Source organism: Bidens hawaiensis, unplaced genomic scaffold (genome assembly GCF_021521415.1).
Source record: "Bidens hawaiensis isolate Kalapana, Puna unplaced genomic scaffold, B.hawaiensis_p1.1 tig00004283_1, whole genome shotgun sequence".
Lineage (NCBI taxonomy): Eukaryota > Viridiplantae > Streptophyta > Magnoliopsida > Asterales > Asteraceae > Bidens > Bidens hawaiensis.
Genome location: NW_027491258.1, coordinates 1,573,250 through 1,593,953, shown reverse-complemented (window position 1 = coordinate 1,593,953; position 20,704 = coordinate 1,573,250). Strand labels below are relative to the sequence as shown.

At 33.0% G+C, this 20,704-nt stretch overlaps 1 protein-coding gene and 1 pseudogene across 3 annotated transcripts in view; one reads left to right on the top strand and one right to left on the bottom strand.

Annotated features, from left to right (window-relative positions):
- The window catches only part of LOC143626231 (uncharacterized), a 58,056-nt gene that overhangs the window by 3,398 nt on the left and 33,954 nt on the right, over positions 1-20,704 (top strand). Inside the window, exon 5 of one of the 3 annotated variants that reach the window (XM_077096380.1) lies at positions 4,774-4,848. The exons of the other annotated variants lie outside the window; for them this stretch is intronic. Within the exon in view, the coding sequence (XP_076952495.1) occupies positions 4,774-4,848 (75 nt within the window). The remainder of the gene's footprint in view (positions 1-4,773; positions 4,849-20,704) is intronic. 3 annotated transcript variants of the gene reach the window in all.
- On the bottom strand, positions 14,331-19,609 carry LOC143626167 (beta-fructofuranosidase, insoluble isoenzyme CWINV1-like; annotated as a pseudogene).

The window sequence follows — 20,704 nt, the reverse complement described above, 5'->3', positions numbered from 1 at the left end:
CATCAGTTCTCACTAATCATCATTTTCATGCAACTTTTAATCAATCATGCAAATTCGAAGTAATGTAACCATGAGAACAAGACTAGTATTGGTTGTCCCAGTTTTATACCCCCATTGTTAAATCTTGCCTCAACCCAGCCCAATACCCATTGGCAATCATGTAAACTCGTTAGTGTGTTAACATTACCCATTGGAATTCTCAAATACCTTTATAACTATTGTTCACTTCACCTGAATTTAACAAAAAAAAAATTAACAAAAGTTAGCATTAATACCAGGGGCGGACCTATGCTTCGGTTGCGAGGGTCGGCCGTACCCTGTGAAATAAAAGTTTAGTGTTATATATACGTTAAAATTTCCACCGACCCTTGTAAAATTTCGACACTGTGAAATACTGATAAAATGAAGAAAGAAAGATGACCTGAGTGAAAAAGGCGTTCACAAATGACCTGCAAATTTTCCCATCGATGAGTAAATTTTGGAGAAGATGACTGGATTTTAACATCTTTTTAGTCATTTATAGTAGTAGTAGGGGTAATTTTGTAAGAAAATCTTGTTTCAAAGCAATTAAGTGTCTGACACATGGAGACCTTTCCAAATACTCAACCTTGAATATCCTTCTAATTATTTTTTTAAATGATTAAACAAGCATTTTTATATTTGATCAACACCAATTTCGAGTAGCAAGTGCTAACCAACAAAGTTAAAATTACCATTTACCATACTATCTAGAATCATTATTCATTAACTTACAAATTACTAGTACACCCTCATACTTCAAAGGCTCGTCATTTCTCCCAAGTTATCGAGGCCATGTTCGGCCTATTTCGTATCACATACCACATTACTAATTTGCACCGGCTTTCCGTTAAATATCGCATCATTCATTAAATATTTACTAATGATAAAAATAGAATTAAATATTTTTTTTTTTCTTTTTGAACATCTTTTATTCTACTAGACTTCAGTTGCTTTTATACTAATTTATTGTTAGGTTAGATTATAGTTGTATTTTCTTTTACTAAGACTTGCTTAAGATGTCAAACTAGATGATTTTACAGCTGTATTTTAAAAACTGAAAACCCATAAATAACAATTATAAATATATTGTATTTTAATTATTCATTTTTAGCGACGTTTTCACTTACTTTTTTTTTCGATATATGAGATTTTGTTTAATTATTTTTTTAAAATGACCCGACCCAACTGGAAAATCTTAACCGTATCATAAAAAGTATATACCAATTTGATCCGACCCGAACGTCTGAACCAAACAGAAATATATATATATATATATCGGTAATTATTGAGTATCAACCAAAAAATTTCCGACCCTTGTAAGAAAACTTTCTGGATCCGCCGCTATTGATTAATACCCAGCATTGTAATAAAACGAAAACTTCAATAACCAAACTTATTACTTTAAAACGTTAGACCCCGTATTCGATACTTATGCTAAACCGTAGGGACCGTATTAACAAACTCCCATAAATTAATAATTTACCAATTAGGTTAAAAGTAAAACTCGGTAACACTTTTATTTATAAGAAACAGAAAAAGGGTTTTGAAACATAATCGTATATTTATATTCGATCACCGATCAGTTCGATTCATAACTCCATTCGATTTCAGGTTTGTTGGCATTGTGTCTGGTTTTGTTGGAACACATATTGTTTTTGGTTTATTATAATGGCACCAAACTTTGTTACGTTATTATAATATTATGAGATAATAACTACAAAACTAAAGAAAAAAAAATTAAACAAAAGAATATTAAGTCATTGAAAACTGATGCTGCTTGACTGTTCATGGCATCTTGTATTTTTGGTATAAACGAGTTTGGGTTAGTTTCGGGTCAAACCCGTGAACCTGTCTAGCTAAACTGGTCGTGTTCGGATCAACCTGGCTGGCAGGTTCGCGGCTTGACATGTTTAACCTATATACTGTTTATAATGTTATATTAATGTTTTTATATGTAATAAATTATTTTGGTTTGGTATTTTATGCCAAAGTTTATAGCTAAAAATGAGATTGACATAAGATTTTATAATTAAAATGTAATTGTTTTATACAAGACTGTATTGATTTGTTGTAAAAAAATTTAATATATTAATATGTGAAATCAATAAAATATAAAAAACTTTTGGTCAATCAGGTTATGTTCGGGTCAACCCGTAAACATGCGGGTTATGCTCGGGTTCATGTGTTTTACACAAATTTCAAGTTCTGGGTCATGTTGAATTTTCGGGTTCATGTCAAGTGGGACCCACCAACCCGCGAGCACTACCCGTTTAACACCCATACATCTGATCACACACAAATTCTTCTAATTTTTAAAATACTGTCTAATTGCTCTGTGACACGCAGTCATACTGCGGATTTAGAATAGTTGCAGCACACTTTTACGCAATCATACTACGGTTTCAGCTCACATTTTTATTAGTTTTGGTTGTAACAGTTTTTATTATAGACTGTCACTGTGAAGATCAATCATCAAACAGAAGATGGATACGAGTACGTGGATGTGTAATCAGGGTGCTGTTACTGACCCTGCAACGGAATCTGGTGACTGGATGGCTCAACTGCAGCGACAAAGGAGCGTGAACAAGATGTATGTACTTATATGGTTCCTTTTAATAATGTTTTCAACTATTTGCATTATATTGAGTGACATATGTACTTTATTAATTATGTGTAGAATGGATAACTTGAAGATGCATCTTCCATTCTCCGGATATGAGCAACTACAGGAACTTAAGAATATAGCTGAGAGGATCGAAGACGAGATTTATACTGCTTGTCAGGTTTGTCGTGTTCTTTATTCTTTATATTATTAACTAGTTTTTTGGTTTTTGGTTATTGCGTTTGGAACAAGGATTTTAGAAGTCTGTTTGGCGTACGCATTGGGGTCTTAAAACATGTATTTTTATTTTGTTTGCAGTCTGAATATACACTGAAGATATGCTCCATGATGATGACTATGGAGAACAGATTACAAAATCCCACGCTTGCAAACTCTGCTGCTTCAAATAATAGTGTAAACCCTTCAAAAGTTATAGATTTGACAGCAAATGGCGGAGATTGGCAAGAGGAAGTGTATCAAAAGGTGATGTATATTATCTTAATTTTTTTATATAAGCGCGCGAGATTTGTACATTGCTTTTGAGTTGAACAAATTCAAAGTGATAGGCACTATAACCTTGATTTTTTTTATTACAGATAGATGCGATGAAGGATTTGTTTCAACTAGAGTCGAGAGCTCAGACCGACAATCCAGATGTTAATGATGGGAAAGAGGAAGTGTATCAAATGGTGATGTATATTATTTTAAAACTTTTTATATAAAGCACCTGAGATTTGTGAATTGCTTTTGAGTTGAACAAAATCATCAAAAGGAGCTGTAAATAATTGTTACTGATAAAATATCAATCAAACATCATTAAATAGCATTGATGGTATGACTTATGACAGATACTATAAATTTTAATTTTTTGTTCATTTTTCTTATAGATAGAAGCTATAAAGGATCTGTATCGAGTAGAATCGACAGTTCAGACATGCAATCAAAATGGTGAAGATTGGCAAGAGGAAGTGTATCAAAAGGTTTTGTATGTTATTGTTATCTTACATTGTTTTAAAAGCAATGAAAGTGCCTGATTTCTAATATTGCTTTTGAGTTGAACAAAATAAAATATTATTATTCTAAACCAAAGTTTAGTTATGAAATATGAAATCTATTTAAGTAAAAAAAATTGCTACTGAAAATTATCAATCAATTGGCAAGAGTGTATACATGTTTTTTGCTTGTGATCATGCTTTACTAGGTTCCTGTGAGTATTTTTAATATATATATATATATATATTTTTTAATTATAGGCTATATGACCTTGATTTTTTTTCTTCTGGTTACAGATAAAAGTTATGAAGGATCTGTATCTACTTGAATTGTGTGACGCTCACCAGAAAGTTCTTTCCAAATTACAACAAGTAAGTTAGTGTCTCGTATCAAAGACGGAAATCTTTTCAGTTTTAAAACCATGTCAAATATTGTCAAATCGTTTAAAGATAATATTATGTTAACTTGCAAAAGCATACACCAAAGGCATTTGATGAAAAATATTGTTGTGCAGCACGATTCTCTTCCTCTGCAACTAAAAATTGAGCAATTTGAGAGGCTGAAACTATCTAAAGATAAGTTGGAGCGTCTCATGCAGTTCTTACAAATGCCTAAGCATGAAATATCAGCTAGTTATAAAGACAAGCTGGGTACTTATGAGAAGCATATTGTTCGGATTGTTAACGACGTCAATGGAAATAGGCGGATACTATCAGCCCAAAAGCTGCGAGCACAAGCGCAAGCACACGCGCATATGCAATATTTGCAGCAGTTACAACAAACACATTCTCGATTCACGCAAAGGCCTGCAACTGCAGGTGGTTTTCAGAAGCAAAATGTGATAGATATGCAGAAACGGTTATGTCCACAAAAGAGAGCTGTGCCAGAGCCTTCATTAAGTAGGGTGTTTTTTTAATCAATCTGTTTATTTTTAACTATTCAAGTTATATTTTCTGCATGCTAATGCTTGAAGCTTCTGCTCTTCTGTAGCATATATAGATCTTACAGCTCAAACGGATAATCCAAATGACGAAGATTGGCAAGAGGAAGTATATCAAAAGGTGCTGCATATTATTTTAAACCAAAGTTACCTTTGCTTTTCTTCTCACTCGTTTCAAAAATAAAATCTATGGATTTTTTTATCGTTCTATATACAGATAAAATCTATGAAGGACTTGTACCTACGAGAACTGAAGGTCATACACCAGAAAACTCTTTCCAAATTGCAGCAGGTAATTAAGTTGGGTATAATATATGAAAATAATATTATCTTGCAAAAGCATACAGCCGAAGGCAATTGTTTATTTATAAACTTAATGTAAACATTTTGTTGTTCAGTATGATTCTCTTCCTCAACAACCAAAACACGAGTTCCATGCGCAGCTGAAAATAGTTAAAAATATGTTGGAGCGTTTCATGCGATTTTTACAAATCCCTAAGCATGGAATATTAGCTAATCATAAAGACAATGTGGTTTCTTATGAGAAGCAGATTATTCATATCATCAATGCAAATAGACGGTCTCGCTCTCGACCACAAAATACAGTGAGTGGGCCCCAACAGTAGAACTTTTATATTACATGATATCTTGGAGAGCTGCTTAATCTCGTTTGAAGTTGTGGTACCATGGCAACAAGTATAGATGTTATCTTCCCTGGTTTTACGTTTGCATATGTTAACTAAAACTTATATTTTTTCGCATCTTCCTATTAATGTGTAATAATATTCAACAAGCGGTGTCACAGAGCATGCACAATAACATTGGTTCAACCGGAATGCAAGGCTCTTCTAGTTTATCGTTTGAATCGTCACCTGTCAGTAGCTTACACCAATCCACCATGGCAAGTGGTGCTGGTCCAAGTTCAAGCTTGCAGAACATTCCAAACATGTCTAGTGTTCGACAGAACCAGCTCATAGGTGACACCAGCATGGAATCGGATGATTGGAGGGATCAACTGCACGCAGATTCATGAGAAACGATAATATCCAAGATGTGTGCACTTATAGTATTCTTTTTACTTGTTTTTTTATAAAATGATGCTTTCCACCTATAATTACTGTCAACTATTTGCGTTATTTTGTGTAGAATGGACACCTTGAAGGGTACGTTCTTTCCATGGGCCAGGCCGGCCAGTTTATTCGCTAAGTAGTGCACTTTTTCTGAATATATCTATGTATTGAGTCCGCCCACCCAGATTATTTGTTCAAGATTCGTCACTTATTGTATGCTATTTTGGGAAAGTTGCTTAATCTTGTAACCTTCCTTTGAAGTTATGCTATCCTTGCAACAAGTATAGGAGATGATTATCGTTAATAAGTTGCTATTGATCATCGGTGGTAGTTGTGAACAATAGCAACCGCGAGCGGTGGTAAGTGTGATCAGTGGTAACTGAGTGTTAACATACAATTATCAGCATTAATTGAGGTACTGGTGATTAAGCTTTTGTTGAGGGTTGTCTTGCTTATCTAATTGAATAACCACCAACGGTTGTGCCCCTTAATAAAGAGTTGCAATGCTTTAACAAATTGTTGTGATTGTTCTCTAATCATAAAAGGATGGTGGTCGGTCTGTTTTACATATGAATTGATAAAATAGTTTCGGTACAAGTTTTCTTACAATAAAGATATTTGTTTAGTGATCAGTCTTGTTTTCTCTTTGAATTATTCGACTAGACATGGTGAGTATTGCAAAAAATATTTTCATTTGAAAGTGACATGTACACTATTTGAAGAAGAGTTTTCATTTAAATCATAGAAATGATACACATTTAAAATAGAGAGAGGGGGGGGGGGGTGATTAAGGCTATCCGTAGTGGATGATGGGGGCGATTTTTCAAGAGAACACCCCCCTTGTTGACAACAGGCGTGAAGGGGGGGGGGGTTGAGTTTTCGTCACCTCTTTATATTATTATTTAAATCATTTGATCGTTGCAAACGGTCTTCAACTAGAAAAACAAATTAAATAAAACAATATACATACATATATATATATATACTTCTTCTCCTCCAACTTCATCTCCATTTCATACAAACTATACACCAATTTCTTCAAAAAAACATACAAAAGTGAATCTTTGAAATAACCCGAACCAACCATTCCCTCCTTTCGGTCATTACCATGGTTCGCAAAACCAACCGAACCAATCGAGTGTAAACATTTAATGGTTCTCGAACACCGGAAACCATATATGCCAACTTCGTTAGGCCCCAAAACCTAATGCCGGCCTTCAGATCTAGCCAACCGAAACCAGATGTGGCAAGAAAAAGTACATCAAAAGGTGTTGTAAGTTATTGATTCATCATGTTCAACTTAGATACCATAATCACGAATTACAAATACATTAAATATATAGGGAAGGTTAATGTACAAATGAAATTAATGTGCTAAATGTGAGAATCAAGTAGAGTAATCATAGAAATGATACACATTTAAAATAGAGAGAGGGGGGGGGGGGTGATTAAGGCTATCCGTAGTGGATGATGGGGGCGATTTTTCAAGAGAACACCCCCCTTGTTGACAACAGGCGTGAAGGGGGGGGGGGGGTTGAGTTTTCGTCACCTCTTTATATTATTATTTAAATCATTTGATCGTTGCAAACGGTCTTCAACTAGAAAAACAAATTAAATAAAACAATATACATATATATATATATATATACTTCTTCTCCTCCAACTTCATCTCCATTTCATACAAACTATACACCAATTTCTTCAAAAAAACATACAAAAGTGAATCTTTGAAATAACCCGAACCAACCATTCCCTCCTTTCGGTCATTACCATGGTTCGCAAAACCAACCGAACCAATCGAGTGTAAACATTTAATGGTTCTCGAACACCGGAAACCATATATGCCAACTTCGTTAGGCCCCAAAACCTAATGCCGGCCTTCAGATCTAGCCAACCGAAACCAGATGTGGCAAGAAAAAGTACATCAAAAGGTGTTGTAAGTTATTGATTCATCATGTTCAACTTAGATACCATAATCACGAATTACAAATACATTAAATATATAGGGAAGGTTAATGTACAAATGAAATTAATGTGCTAAATGTGAGAATCAAGTAGAGTAATTATATATACAAGTAGAGTAATTACATAATTACTCTACTTGTATATATAATTACTCTACTTGATTCTCACGTTTAACACGTTAATTTCATTTGTATTTGATTCAAACTCTCTCTCTCTCTCTCTCTCTCTATATATATATATATATAGGGGTGAGTTAACGTACAATAATGGCTTATCATACATTAGGTACGCGACATTCTAGAGCGTTTGATTAAAAAACGCGCGGTGGCAATTTCGTAAATAACCCAACAGCAGTTCGCGATCAAAATTCGTCGATTACAAATCAACTCTGATCCAAATTCGGAACTTGTCGCTCAATCTAATCCAATTTCTAAACTCTAATCATAGCTTAAAGTATGAAATCTCTAAAGTCAAAAACCAAAATTGAAATAGAACGTCCCTGAACATTAAAAATCTTCAAATTGATCAAAAATTGATGATTTAATCAATCGAATTGATGTGTAAGTGGCTTTAGAATCATCAACCGATTATGAAAATACAAATTAACACACTTAATTGAGCTATGATTAGGGTTCATGTTTAAACGTTCTGCTCAAAGTTTAAACGTTCTGACCAAAATAAACACCAAAATTGATGATTTAATCAATCGAATTGATGTGTAAGAGGCTTTAGAATCATCAATCGATTATGGAATTGCAGAAATAACGCACTCAATCGAGCTCTGATTAGGGTTCAAAATATTATGTTTAAACGTTCTGAAACAAAACTGAAGACCTTTAAACGTTCTGACCAAAAAAAGAGCATCTTTAAACGTTCTAATACGTTCAATGAAGTTCTGGGTGTTCAAAAAACAATGAACATCTTTAAACGTTCTAATACGTTCTAAGAAGTTCAGGTTGTTAAAAAAAGTTTAGAAGTTCTGATAAAGTTTAGAAGTTCTGGGTGTTCAAAAAAGTTTAGAAGTTCTAAGAAGTTCTAATACGTTCTAAGAAGTTCTGCATGTTCAATAAAGTTTATAAGTTGTGATAAAGTTTAAGTTTAGAAGTTTTAAGAAGCTCTGAGTGTTCAAAAAAGTTTAAAAGTTTTAATAAGTTCTGGGTGTTCAAAAAAGTTTAGAAGTTCTAGGAAGTTCTGGATGTTCAGAACTTCTAAAACTAACAAAAAAAAAATTAAACACCTGTAAACATGAAATTGAACACTGAAATCACTTCATATAATCTCATAATCATCAAACAATCGTCAATCGACCGTTAATTTGATCATTGATTCGATCGTAGGAACAAAATATGGAACGCCTGCAACTGGGTTTCTGCAAAACTCAAAATTGATTAATTGAAACTTCAAATTGATGATTAATTGGACCAATTTCAAAGTTTAATTGATCAATTAGTTCAACAATTTCAATTTCAATTGGTCAATTTTTTCAACTGACATGTGAGCAACGATTGATGGTTGTGTCGGAAGAAGATGGTGGTCGCGAAGGTGGATGGTAGACGGAATCGTTGAACGGCGATGGTGAAGATGGACGGAATCGACGGGAGAAGAGGTTGACGGAGGCCGGCTCGCGTAATTGTGATTTTATGGTTATTGAAGATGGACGTCTGAGAATATCGCGTACCTATTGCGTACCTATTGTACGATAAAGGATTTTCGTATTTTATCCTTTATCTATCTCTCTATATATATATATATATATATATATATATATATATATATGTACTAGCTTTTAGCCCGCGTGTTACGCGGGCTTATTTAAGTTTTTGTTTTTAATCATTTTGCAATTCTGTCTTCACGTTTCACCGAATGTTCGGTTCATTGAATGAATAGAAAAACATCTATCTGTGTATTTTAAAAACTATAAAACTTAATAGTTATATGTGTTAAACGAACTTGAACTTAAACAGAAGAACAAATTTTTAATCAAACGAACTAAAAATTTAGTTAATGTTTGCTCACTTATTAAATAAACATAAACGAACTTTCCGTTGAAAGGTTCACCAAACATTCTATTCTTTTGCCGGCCATTAGTTCAAAATCTGAATAAAAAACAATTTCTAAAAACTCATCGTGTTCGTTCATTTATTTAAATGAACAAAATATTTGTTCGTTCATTTATCAAATTAGTATTGATAGTATTGGGACAGTTTAGGTCCGGATACTATCATGCTATCAATAAAGGTTTGATCACGACCCGAACTTTTAAAGTGGAGGCCGAGATAATATCTGGAGTTAACTATTAATCTGAATGTTATCTGGATTGGTATAGCCTCCTGACATTCAAACAACTTATGAAAAAAACCTAATGAATTCCTAACATAAGCATATAATCAAAATGTTTAAGCCAAAAACACCAATAAATTAGATACCGAATAATCATACCTTAAGTAGTAAGCCGACAGGTGATTCGATTCTTCAACCGTACTAAATTAACTGGGTAGTAGTCAAGTAAACGGCGAATGATGAAAGGAATTCAAGAACACGAATGAAAAGAAAAGTAGGTACCTAGAAAAAAAAACATAGCTTAAAGACTAAGCCGACATTCAAATCAACTCTTTAGCCCATATTCGATTGTTCTCAAAGCATCTGCAACTATGACCATTAATATTTGATGAGGATCAACTAATCAACCACTACAAAAAATCTAAGATTGAAACAACCCAAATCCAAATACCATCAAGAACTTGATTGTAATACAAATAATTAAAATTACTGCAAAATACTCACAAAAGCAAGCTGGAACCTGCTTCAAGGTGCAACATCTAAATAAGTGTGAATGTGATATTAACACCAGCTACAAGGATATTCTTACATGAACCTATCACCTTCCTGATATCTAAAAATATCTTGAAATGATTTATGTATCAAAAATAAAAATTAACACCAAATAAATATATCAAAAGCCATTACATGTACTGAAATACAATAAGTTCTCCAGTGTTATAAACCCACCAGCACTGTTATAACAGACCTCCACGTCATCGGAACATAAATAATCAATGCTAAATCTTAAAAAACAAAACAAAACATGAAATTTACTGAAACTCATTAGACGGATCTTTTTCTTAACTTTCCATGAAATCATCTTCTCAACTCTGAGCATAAACACACGAAAGTCCTCTACCAAGCCATGCAGCTGAACCTGCTACAACCTCGGCTGTAATTAAAGAAAATCTATATTTCATGTACAATCAAAAGAAGCATTATGCACAACCAAAGAAGCATTACGACATAAAAATTTTTACACTGTTATTGTAATAATTTAGCTTTGCAGTCGTATTTAACAAGTTGATAATTTAAAAAATTCATAAAAAACAAAAAAAAATGAGATTTTACGGGAATTTTGGTGGGAAAACGGGCAGATTTTTGTTTTTGTTTTATGTCTAACGGGTCAAATGGGATATACTAAATGATTTAATCAAAAAGAAAACGGGTCAACCGATTAATTGCTTTATACATAAAAATTTTAGACTGTTATTGTAATAATATAGCTTTGCAAGCGTATTTAATAAGTTGATTATTTATAATATTTAAAAAAACAAATAAAAAGTGTTTGTTGGTTGGCCCGACCCAGCCCATTTGACCTGCATGAGAAAATTTTAGCTTTTGAAGTTTTATTGAGACCAAGTCAAATCTTAATTTTTCATTTTATTTGTAGCCTTGATTTTAACTCATTTTTGTGTCATGGGATCGTATGGCAAAGCATGTATTTAGATTTCAAAGTTTGACTTTGACCCATGTTGACTTTAATGAACAGCAAATGTATTTATATTTCAAAGTTTGACTTATGTAGACTTTAATGAATAACAGGTTGCAATCTACCTCACAAAAAAAAGGGTTAATAACTCTTACAAAATGTAACTTCAAATTGTAAATATATCTTTAACAAACATGTCCAGGGTCTGAGATGTTTGAATGAAGGTGATCATCTTCAAGCTTCTCGTCTTCAAGGTTATATGAGCTATATTATAAACAAACTACAAATCAAGCAGATGTATCAATTAATAACCTTTATTTCCCGTTTTAATATAATATTTATATCTCAAACAATCATACCTTTCTAATTTTTAATTAATCCATTTAAGCAAACGCTTAGCGGTTCTTCCATCATCAATAGGGCGAACGTCACTTTTTTCATCTTTTCCATCCCATCCACCACCAACGAACTTAGAAAGTGGACCCATTATAGTGTCTGGTAGAAACTAACAGAGAATTGATCGCAGAGCTCAGTATTTACCTGTGTTGCCAAACATGATTAAAAGATGAATTGGTTGCTAACCCATAAAACAATAAGAATGTCACATTCAATTCGCACAATCTACTCGTGTCATAAATATAGTCCCCACTGGCTCCATTAAAAAGCCTAGCAACCTTTTCATACTGAGGCTGCAAAAATAAAGCTAAAACGATAAGCGGCTCAATAAATACATGTTGCCCTTGTGAATGAAAAATACAGGTACCTTATAATTTCTGCACGATGGACACATGCAAAGTGTAATAATAACTAAAATTAGAGTTATACATATGGACATTGGAGAACCCAAAATGAGCTAAATTGTGTTGTATCCACATATCCAAAAAATAGAAGCTTTTAGCCATATTAAGTAAGATGCATTTCCATTTAAGGTGTAGACGACAGCCTACAGATCTCTACAACTATATGGTCCTTCATCATTGTTCTTGAATCCCATACACATGCAATCAAGTTACAGGTGTCCATAAAGCCATAAAAATCCATCCGTAACCAAAATAAAAATTGACGGTTTGGTTTAATGTTTTTGTAGAAACCACACTTACGGTTCGGTTTTGGTTTTGCATGTAATAGAAACCGAAAAAACCAAACTGAATGTACGCATTTTTTTTATTCTGAAGTAATTTATAAGAATTTAATAAAACTGTAACTCCCCAAATTTTTAATAATCAATTAGTTATAAATTAGCAAAATGATTTACACCCAATACTTTTAAGCTCAACTGACAACCAGAAAACCTGAACAGTTTTAAAAAGCTCAAAAACCAAAGTTTCGGTTTTTGGTTCGGTTTAACCTAAACCGATCCAAACAGAAACACTTTTCAAAAATTCAAAAACTTCAAAACCAGAGTTTCGGTTTTAACCAAAAACCGATCCAAACCGAACTGAAAAGTTTTCAAAAACTCCTAAACCAAAGTTTAGGTATATGGTTTGGCTTTAGCCTAAAACGGATCCAAACCAAACGTAGCATTTTTAAAAAAAATTAAAAACTCAAAAACCAAAGTTTCAGTATTAGCCTAAAACCAACCAACATGCCTGGCCAGTCACCAGCCTACTTTAATATCTAACTTTCATATATCTTTGACAACTTGCAAGTTACACATACTGCACATATCCTAAAACGATATCCGCTAAAGACAGTTTAGACCCAAATTTATAAAACCAAGAACATAAGTTGAATTTCAAACCTTTAGTCATGAATTTTTATCAATATTATAAATTGCAAGTATTCACAATAAACTTTTATTTTCATTTCAAACCAAGTGAACTCAGAGCCACCATTAGCGATGGTTCGTAAACCAAGTAAATGATTGGTCGGTTCCCATTCAAGCTAATGGGCCCCGAGGTTAAATTCCATGATTCCTTCATGTTGACACATTTTTAGTTCTTATATTTACTTCATATTGTTTTCTTGTATAATTTACAACAATATACTGACCTATCTTAGAAGTATGCAATTAAGATCGATATATTGCTATTTCTCTGGATGTGGCACTGTGATACTGATTTCCTTTGGATACCTATAATTTATATAAAATAAATATCAAATCAGATATTAGTACTTACGAAGCAAACAGATAACTAAAAAAAGTAATAATAATATCTAGTAATTAGGAAACAAAATACCTTGACAGCATCTTTTGGATTAATCTTCACAGATGCATATGCAAGTCGTGAATCTGAAACTTAACAACCTGCCACGTATTTAAGTTTTATCATTGTCATATTTTAAGTTTAATGCATTTCATAAAATATCAAAAAGCATAATCAATATGCAATAAGTATAATCTAGTAACTTAACTTAATATCAAGCCACTCTTTGGCAACAAATTGATCAAAGCATTCCTCGAGAGATGCAACAACCCATGCGATAATAATCAAAACCTTAGAACAAAAAAGATTTGGCTTGTTCATTTATTTTATTTTCCATGTATGAGGCCACCTCTAGACACGACTAACCTTCGCTTTTAGGGTATGAATCTTTCACATCATTAGACATTAAGCTACCTTAATATCATGATCAACAAATTAAACTGTAACTGTAAACGTAGTCTAGCCACTTTGTTTTGAGGGTTAGTATAAAACATAATACTGAAAATAATGTCACTTTGAAAGCCCAAAAATTATCTGACATGAAGATTCACAAAGAATACTACTTAATGCCACATACAAGATTTTTAATCCTACAGATTAAACGATTTTGGTCCAAAATCCATAATGCAATGCCTCTTTTGTGTCTATGCTTAATCCAAACAATTATAAAATTTTACTCAAAAACTATAGTATGTGTATAAATTATGCCTAGAGCAGGTGGATTTAAAATTTTCTCAAAATTCTACAACAAAAAGATCTTTCCTAAAACAATGTACAACAATTCAAAACATAATGCCCGATGGTGGCAATTTGCAATTTGTAGATAAGCTGAATAATCTAGTGATAATATAATAAGTAACTATACCTATATTTAATTATTTATGTTTGATTTGTAAAACATTTTTGTTTGACCTTTGAAGTCAATTAACTGAATTAATCCCCTTAGATCTATATTATTGATACGGGTTAACTAATAAAAGATTAGATTTAGTCACCCGAGAAGCTGTGATTTCAGAGATTTCAATCATGGATCCACCCTTGAGTTTTTTATTGCTGAACTGCACTTTTTTGGTCCGTAGTTTTTCAATCTCCTTGACGGGCCACTGCACCAGCTGATCTCCTTTATCACTGAGCCAGATGCTCCTGGGAATCGTCTGAAAGCACGATATTAATTAAATATATAGTGTGTTTACAATTTCACATGATAAAATTCAAGTCTAAATTACCTGAAGGCCGGACCAACCTTTACTGACAGCATCTGACTTCGTATCACCTTCATTGACCCATGACCATAAGACCCTTCTCTTCTTCGCATCATCATAAAATGACCTGGAGGCATAAAACCGTCCATAGTCATACCGTAACGACCTATTGTCCATAGAGTCAACACCAATGTCATACCGGTCGCCTTTGGGGTCATACTTTCCCAGTACATAATAGTCACGTTGATTAAAACTGGCTTTGAAAACATGCTTTACGTTCTTCCCCTGGACTGATGCATCAAGCCCGTTCGTCCCATTAACAAGAGCAGGATAAAAGTCAGGACATTCCGGCATGTCTGTCTTGGTAGAGAGAAATAGGCTAGGGGACATCACCCAACTCTATCTTTAGTTTTGTAGAGGGTTGCTGACCCTTGCTTACTAATATTAGCACCAACTACAACCCTCCACTCTCCATCCTCACCCACCCAGCCCGTTGAAGGATCTCTAAAAGCTCCTGGGTTAACTCAATCTGGAGGAGTCAGAATAGGGTTAAGTGGCGATTTACACCCATTCATTTAGTAGCGGGTCTGACTTGTTTCTTGTTTCTGGGAACTGCCAAGTTTTGCACTTGATGAAAATTGGCATCAAAACCAGTGTATAGAATCACAGGTTCACCAGTTCGAAGAATGGTGATGGACCCAGAGAAGCAGCCGTTGATATCGTACGGCTTGTCGGGTATAAGAGCCACATTAAGATGCACCCAGTTTATAAGGTCATAAGATATTGCATGACCCCATGCAATATTACCAAATAGTGGACCGTTTGGGTTGTATTGATAGAATATGTTGTAAGACTCCTTTGTAATGTACTGGTCCTTCAATATAAATAACAAACCAGATGTCACAACTCACAAATACTTCAGAAAAAAATAATCAAAATGGTTATTTTGACTGGCAAGTTTAACAAACTGGCCTTTACTTTTTTTATTTTACAAAAGTCTTATCTAAATTTTCTTTCTTTTAGTTGATAAATTGTTTCAGCCAATCATAAGCTTCCACGTGTGTCACGATACAACAGATCCAATGTGATGCATTACATTCTCTTGAAGATCGCGATTTGACTTGAGACTGCAACTTGATGTGGCCATGTGAGGCCACATGCAGCAACATTAATTTCTTGCACCAATTTATAAAGGTGGTGAAAATTCCTGCGCAAAAGAATCGATCTGAAGCGTCATAACGAAACTTGTAGTGCCAAAATCGAAATATGTTGCACCAAGAGACACTTGCCAACTGGGATGAGATTTTTTCCCGAGTACCAAAACCGTACCGACCGATCGTAAGCGGTACCGATATCGGCACTTTTTTCATAAATTCGGTATCGGTACCGGTATCGGCATTCTTTTTTCTTAAATTTGGTACCGGTACTTTGTGGTAAAAATTGGTATTGGTACCGAATTTATATAAGATAAATCTAGATATTTTTTAGGGGATCCTTTTCAACTTTTGAAAATATCACTGATTATGTTTATCTATTTTAGGTGAATTTTAAGCAATCTATATTTCACACCAAAGAACAATCTATGTTTGGTATGAAACTATGAATTACTTAACACCATTATTTATTTACGAGTCGTAATTTTTTAATGTGTCATTCAAACCGAATATTGCGTCTTCATAACCATTGATACAAAATATTACTTTTGTGCAGACCAAGAAACAAGGTTATGGTTTTGTAAGTATTTTATAAAAAAAACCATGTCTCTTTGTGATTTCCATTTTATCACAACAGGTTTAAAAAGTTGAGTGTATTAATGATAAGCAATGATATATAATAATTTGAAGTTATTTCCAGCATTGAATCAACTAAAAACCTTTTTTTGTGTAGGTAAAAAAAAATAAAAAACTACTTTGGACTAGTTAAATGCTAAAAAAAGGGCAAAAATGCTAAAGTGGTATCTAAGCGGTAAATTACCGAAATACCGGCCAATACCGATAGCGTACCGGTACCGAACCGATGTATGCGGTACGGTATTCGGTTCCTATTTTTCTTCAAATGCGGTATCGGTATTTTCGATATCGGTACCGGTACTGTACCGATCTCATCCCTACTTGCCAAGCTTATGGTTGGCAAGTTAGGTCCTTGGAATATTTCTCAATATACACTTTAAGCCTAAAGCTTATGGTTGCTGTAAGTATAAGTTCAAAATATTTAGCTTATTAATGTTTATAAAGATTCGGCCCCTCTCATGTGTTAAAGAAGTATCATTTTGATTTACTTACTCTCATGTGTTAAAGAAGTATCATTTTGATTTACTTACGTTAATCCATGACCCACAAACATGTGGTATTGTGTTAAATGAGCCAAGATTGACACGACACATTTAACAGGACTAATAAAGTTGAACACGCCATGTTCAAACTAAATGTAGTATTTTTTTTAGAATCAAAACAAACATGTTTATTAAGAGGGTCCGGTTACACAACATGGCATGCTTAACACAATTAAGTGCAGCCTGCTTGGTGAGATGTATAACATACCACGGCATGTCTAAAACAATTAATATATAAGCAGTTAAATAACATGAATACTATGACATGTTAAACATAATTATAGGATGATTTACGGGACATGAGCAGGGGCGGACCTAAAGCTTGAGGATGGGGGGCAGCTGCCCACCTTAGATTAAAAAAAAATAGTGTTAAGACATATGTGAAAATCTCGAGCGCCCACCATGAAATTTTGTAATCACCCTCTTTAAGCTTTTGAAACCACTAGAAAAAGAGAAATAAGTATTAAAGGAATTATTTTGTATAGCCATGGTGAAAGATGAGAGCATTCTTGTTACAGGGAACAAAATGAAGATAAAGATGATATAGGAAAATGACACAAGTTAGCATTTGATGACTTTTGGTTTAGACAATTGGCTATTTAAACCCCTAAAGTACACTAAATTTTTATTTGAACCGTTTTTCTTCTTTTCAAATTGATATGTATATTTTGTAATAAAGTAAATAATATGGTATATAAGCTTAGTCTACTCTTTTCGTTCTCCTTTCCAACAACTAAGAGTGAAATAAAATATGAACTTTTTAGTCAGGTATAAGTATTAAGTATACATATACCATTATAATATATTATTTTGTTACTTAATTAGTTAATTGTATAAACTATTCAACTTTTATCACAAGTATTTAATTTCCATTAAAACATTTAGACATGGAAAAAAATAGAAGTTTATTATATACTAGTTCATTAAAAAATAAATAGCATATAATATGACCCTCTAGTCTTCCAGTGTGCCACTAGTTACAATGAGGTTAGAGGTTGTAAAGAAAACGATGAGACATGTACATTTAGTTGTTTATTTTATGTTAGTTTGTGTTTTTTTTCCCGTCTATTTAACCATATCCACTCAAAACAATGACAGGAAACAGTTATGTGTGCATCGACATACTTTTTCTTGTCAAATCCCCGCTTCAAAAAATTCTCTTCTAAAATATTATAATTAAAAATACTTAAATTAATTATCTTTTCTACTCCAGTTTTACCTTTCTATTTATTTATTTTTTCTTTCTTAGTTTATTTATTTTAATATTATAATATTCAAATTTTTATTTAATATATTCTTTTACGTTATCACTATCTACTCCCATTTATAAAAGACATATTATTATTATTAGTATTATTATTATTATTAATATTAATATTTATAAAAAAAGTTTATGCTATCCGGTTAGAAGTCTCTATTTATTATTATTATTATTAAAAAAGGTTATGCTATCCGGTTAAAAGTCTTTATTTGCCACTGATTATGATGTTTGACATACTTTTGTTAATTATATAAAATTTAGGGTGATCATCTTTTTTCTAATATGACATGACACGATCCAAACCCGACAAAAAAAAACTGTTATATAGCGATAGCCAAGCGACCATTAAAAAGTTTCGCCCCCATGAAAGAATTTCCTAGGTCCGCCGCTGGACATGAAATAAGAGAACATACTTAACATCATGAAACAAAAGTTAGTAAAGATTATTATCCGTATTTTGATTATAATGCATTCAATTATAATATACTTAATATATCGTAAAAATATGTCGTTTTGATCAACAGCTTACAAACATTTTGTGCAGACCTAGCTATTAACCTATGTAACATGATAAGTTGAATGTGTTGTGTGTTGTGTGATGTAAACGGATTAAGTGGGTTGAACACTTTCAGACGCATGTTTAATCACATCATTAACTTGTTGACTCTTTTGTTACTCAACTCATAATCAATTTATTTAATTATAAAATATAGAAGAAGTGAAAAAGAGTATAATAAAAGTATTAAAAAAGGACAAAGTAATAGAAGAAAAATACTTTCAAACATTTAAAAATTATTTAGTTATAAATTTTCAGTCACTTCATTAGTTACCGATCCCAAACAGCAAAATTGTTCAACAGAACGATTTTTGCAACAACTAGGAACGGTCAATTTCACCGATTCCTGATCTTGTACCATTGTACGGGTGATCCGGAACGAAGATGGCATTTTGGTGAGTGATTTAAAAAAAATATTTTATGGGTCATTAACAAAGGGCAAATTGCCATTCTAGTTGAAGAGAAAGAATATTACTATTTACCATCCGGATCTGCACCATCAGCCACCATCCATATGAATACGGCATGTAGTGAAAAGAAGATCATGAAACAAAACACATTAATCCACACAATAACAAACATATAACATGTACAAAAAACAAGATTTTAAATTGTACCGTTCATCCAGTTCCTAAATTAACGGCTGGAAGTGATATCCTGTCCGGTAAGGCTGCCTCGACCGCAATGCCGCAACCTCAACTCCATTGATAGAGATCAGAAAATAACACAAAGAGAACAACAACTCACAAAAAGCATAAACCTTCATTTTCAGAGACAGCAGTTGTGTAACAGAATGAAAGTGGGTGAAGAATGTGTCTTATTTTTAATTTTTTGTTGATGGAGTAGCAAGCGTGTATGTTGTTAAGTGATGATTTTTATTGCTACTTGGTGATGATTTTTATTGCAAATGGAGATACTAAAAATGGACATGAGGTAGACGATGGGTTAAGTGATAATGTGTTAGAAACGTCTACTACTCAACAAGGTAATGATTATAATTTTAATCTAGTTGTGGGCATCATGTGTGTATTATTAATACATCTATTGGAAAAAACCTTACTCTTCATAATCTCAATTCTCACAAGTGTGATGAGTAAAAATGTATGACAGTACGTATAATTAGAAAAGCAATAAATGAATTTTTTGGAATAATGGTTTGAGCAAAAAGATCCTCACGATGACCTCCAAATATTCTTGAGGTAGATACATATTTGAACTATCCATTGTTTACTTGGGAAACAATTTTTTTTGTGTGATAGTGGTGGAAATCAAATGTTATCTACTTTTGGCAAAAACTGCCAAAGATGTTTTCCTAGCTATCTGAATAACGTTTAGTGCGGACGGACAACTCATGAGCCACAATTGTCCATGCTGCTTTAGCTTGTCGAAGCTTTGATTCAAACCAATGGTTGATTATATTGTAAAATAACTTCAACAAATTAACCTATCTTTTGTTGTTTTGCTTTTAGTTTTTTAGTTAGTTTAGTAGTATTAAGATGTTTTCCTAGCTATCATTGAAAAGTTTATTTCTTTCCGAATTAATATACATTGTTGGACCGTTGTAAATTAATAATTGACCTCCTAAACTATTCTTCACAATGACCAAACAAAATATGAGTCTTCCTTAATAAAAAAAAATTAGGAAAAATTCTAAGAAAAGTGAGATAAGAATCCATTGAACAAAAGTTCACTATATAGTATGAGCCTTGCAAAGCCTATTAAGCAGTGAAGCTACAAACAAGAATGCTATGTTCGGTTGGGGTGGAAGTGTAAGATTAAAATTTGAAAACTAAAATTAAATGAATCAATCTGAGTTGTGATCATTGTGTCTCAGTTTAAATCGTTCATGGGCAAGGTCACA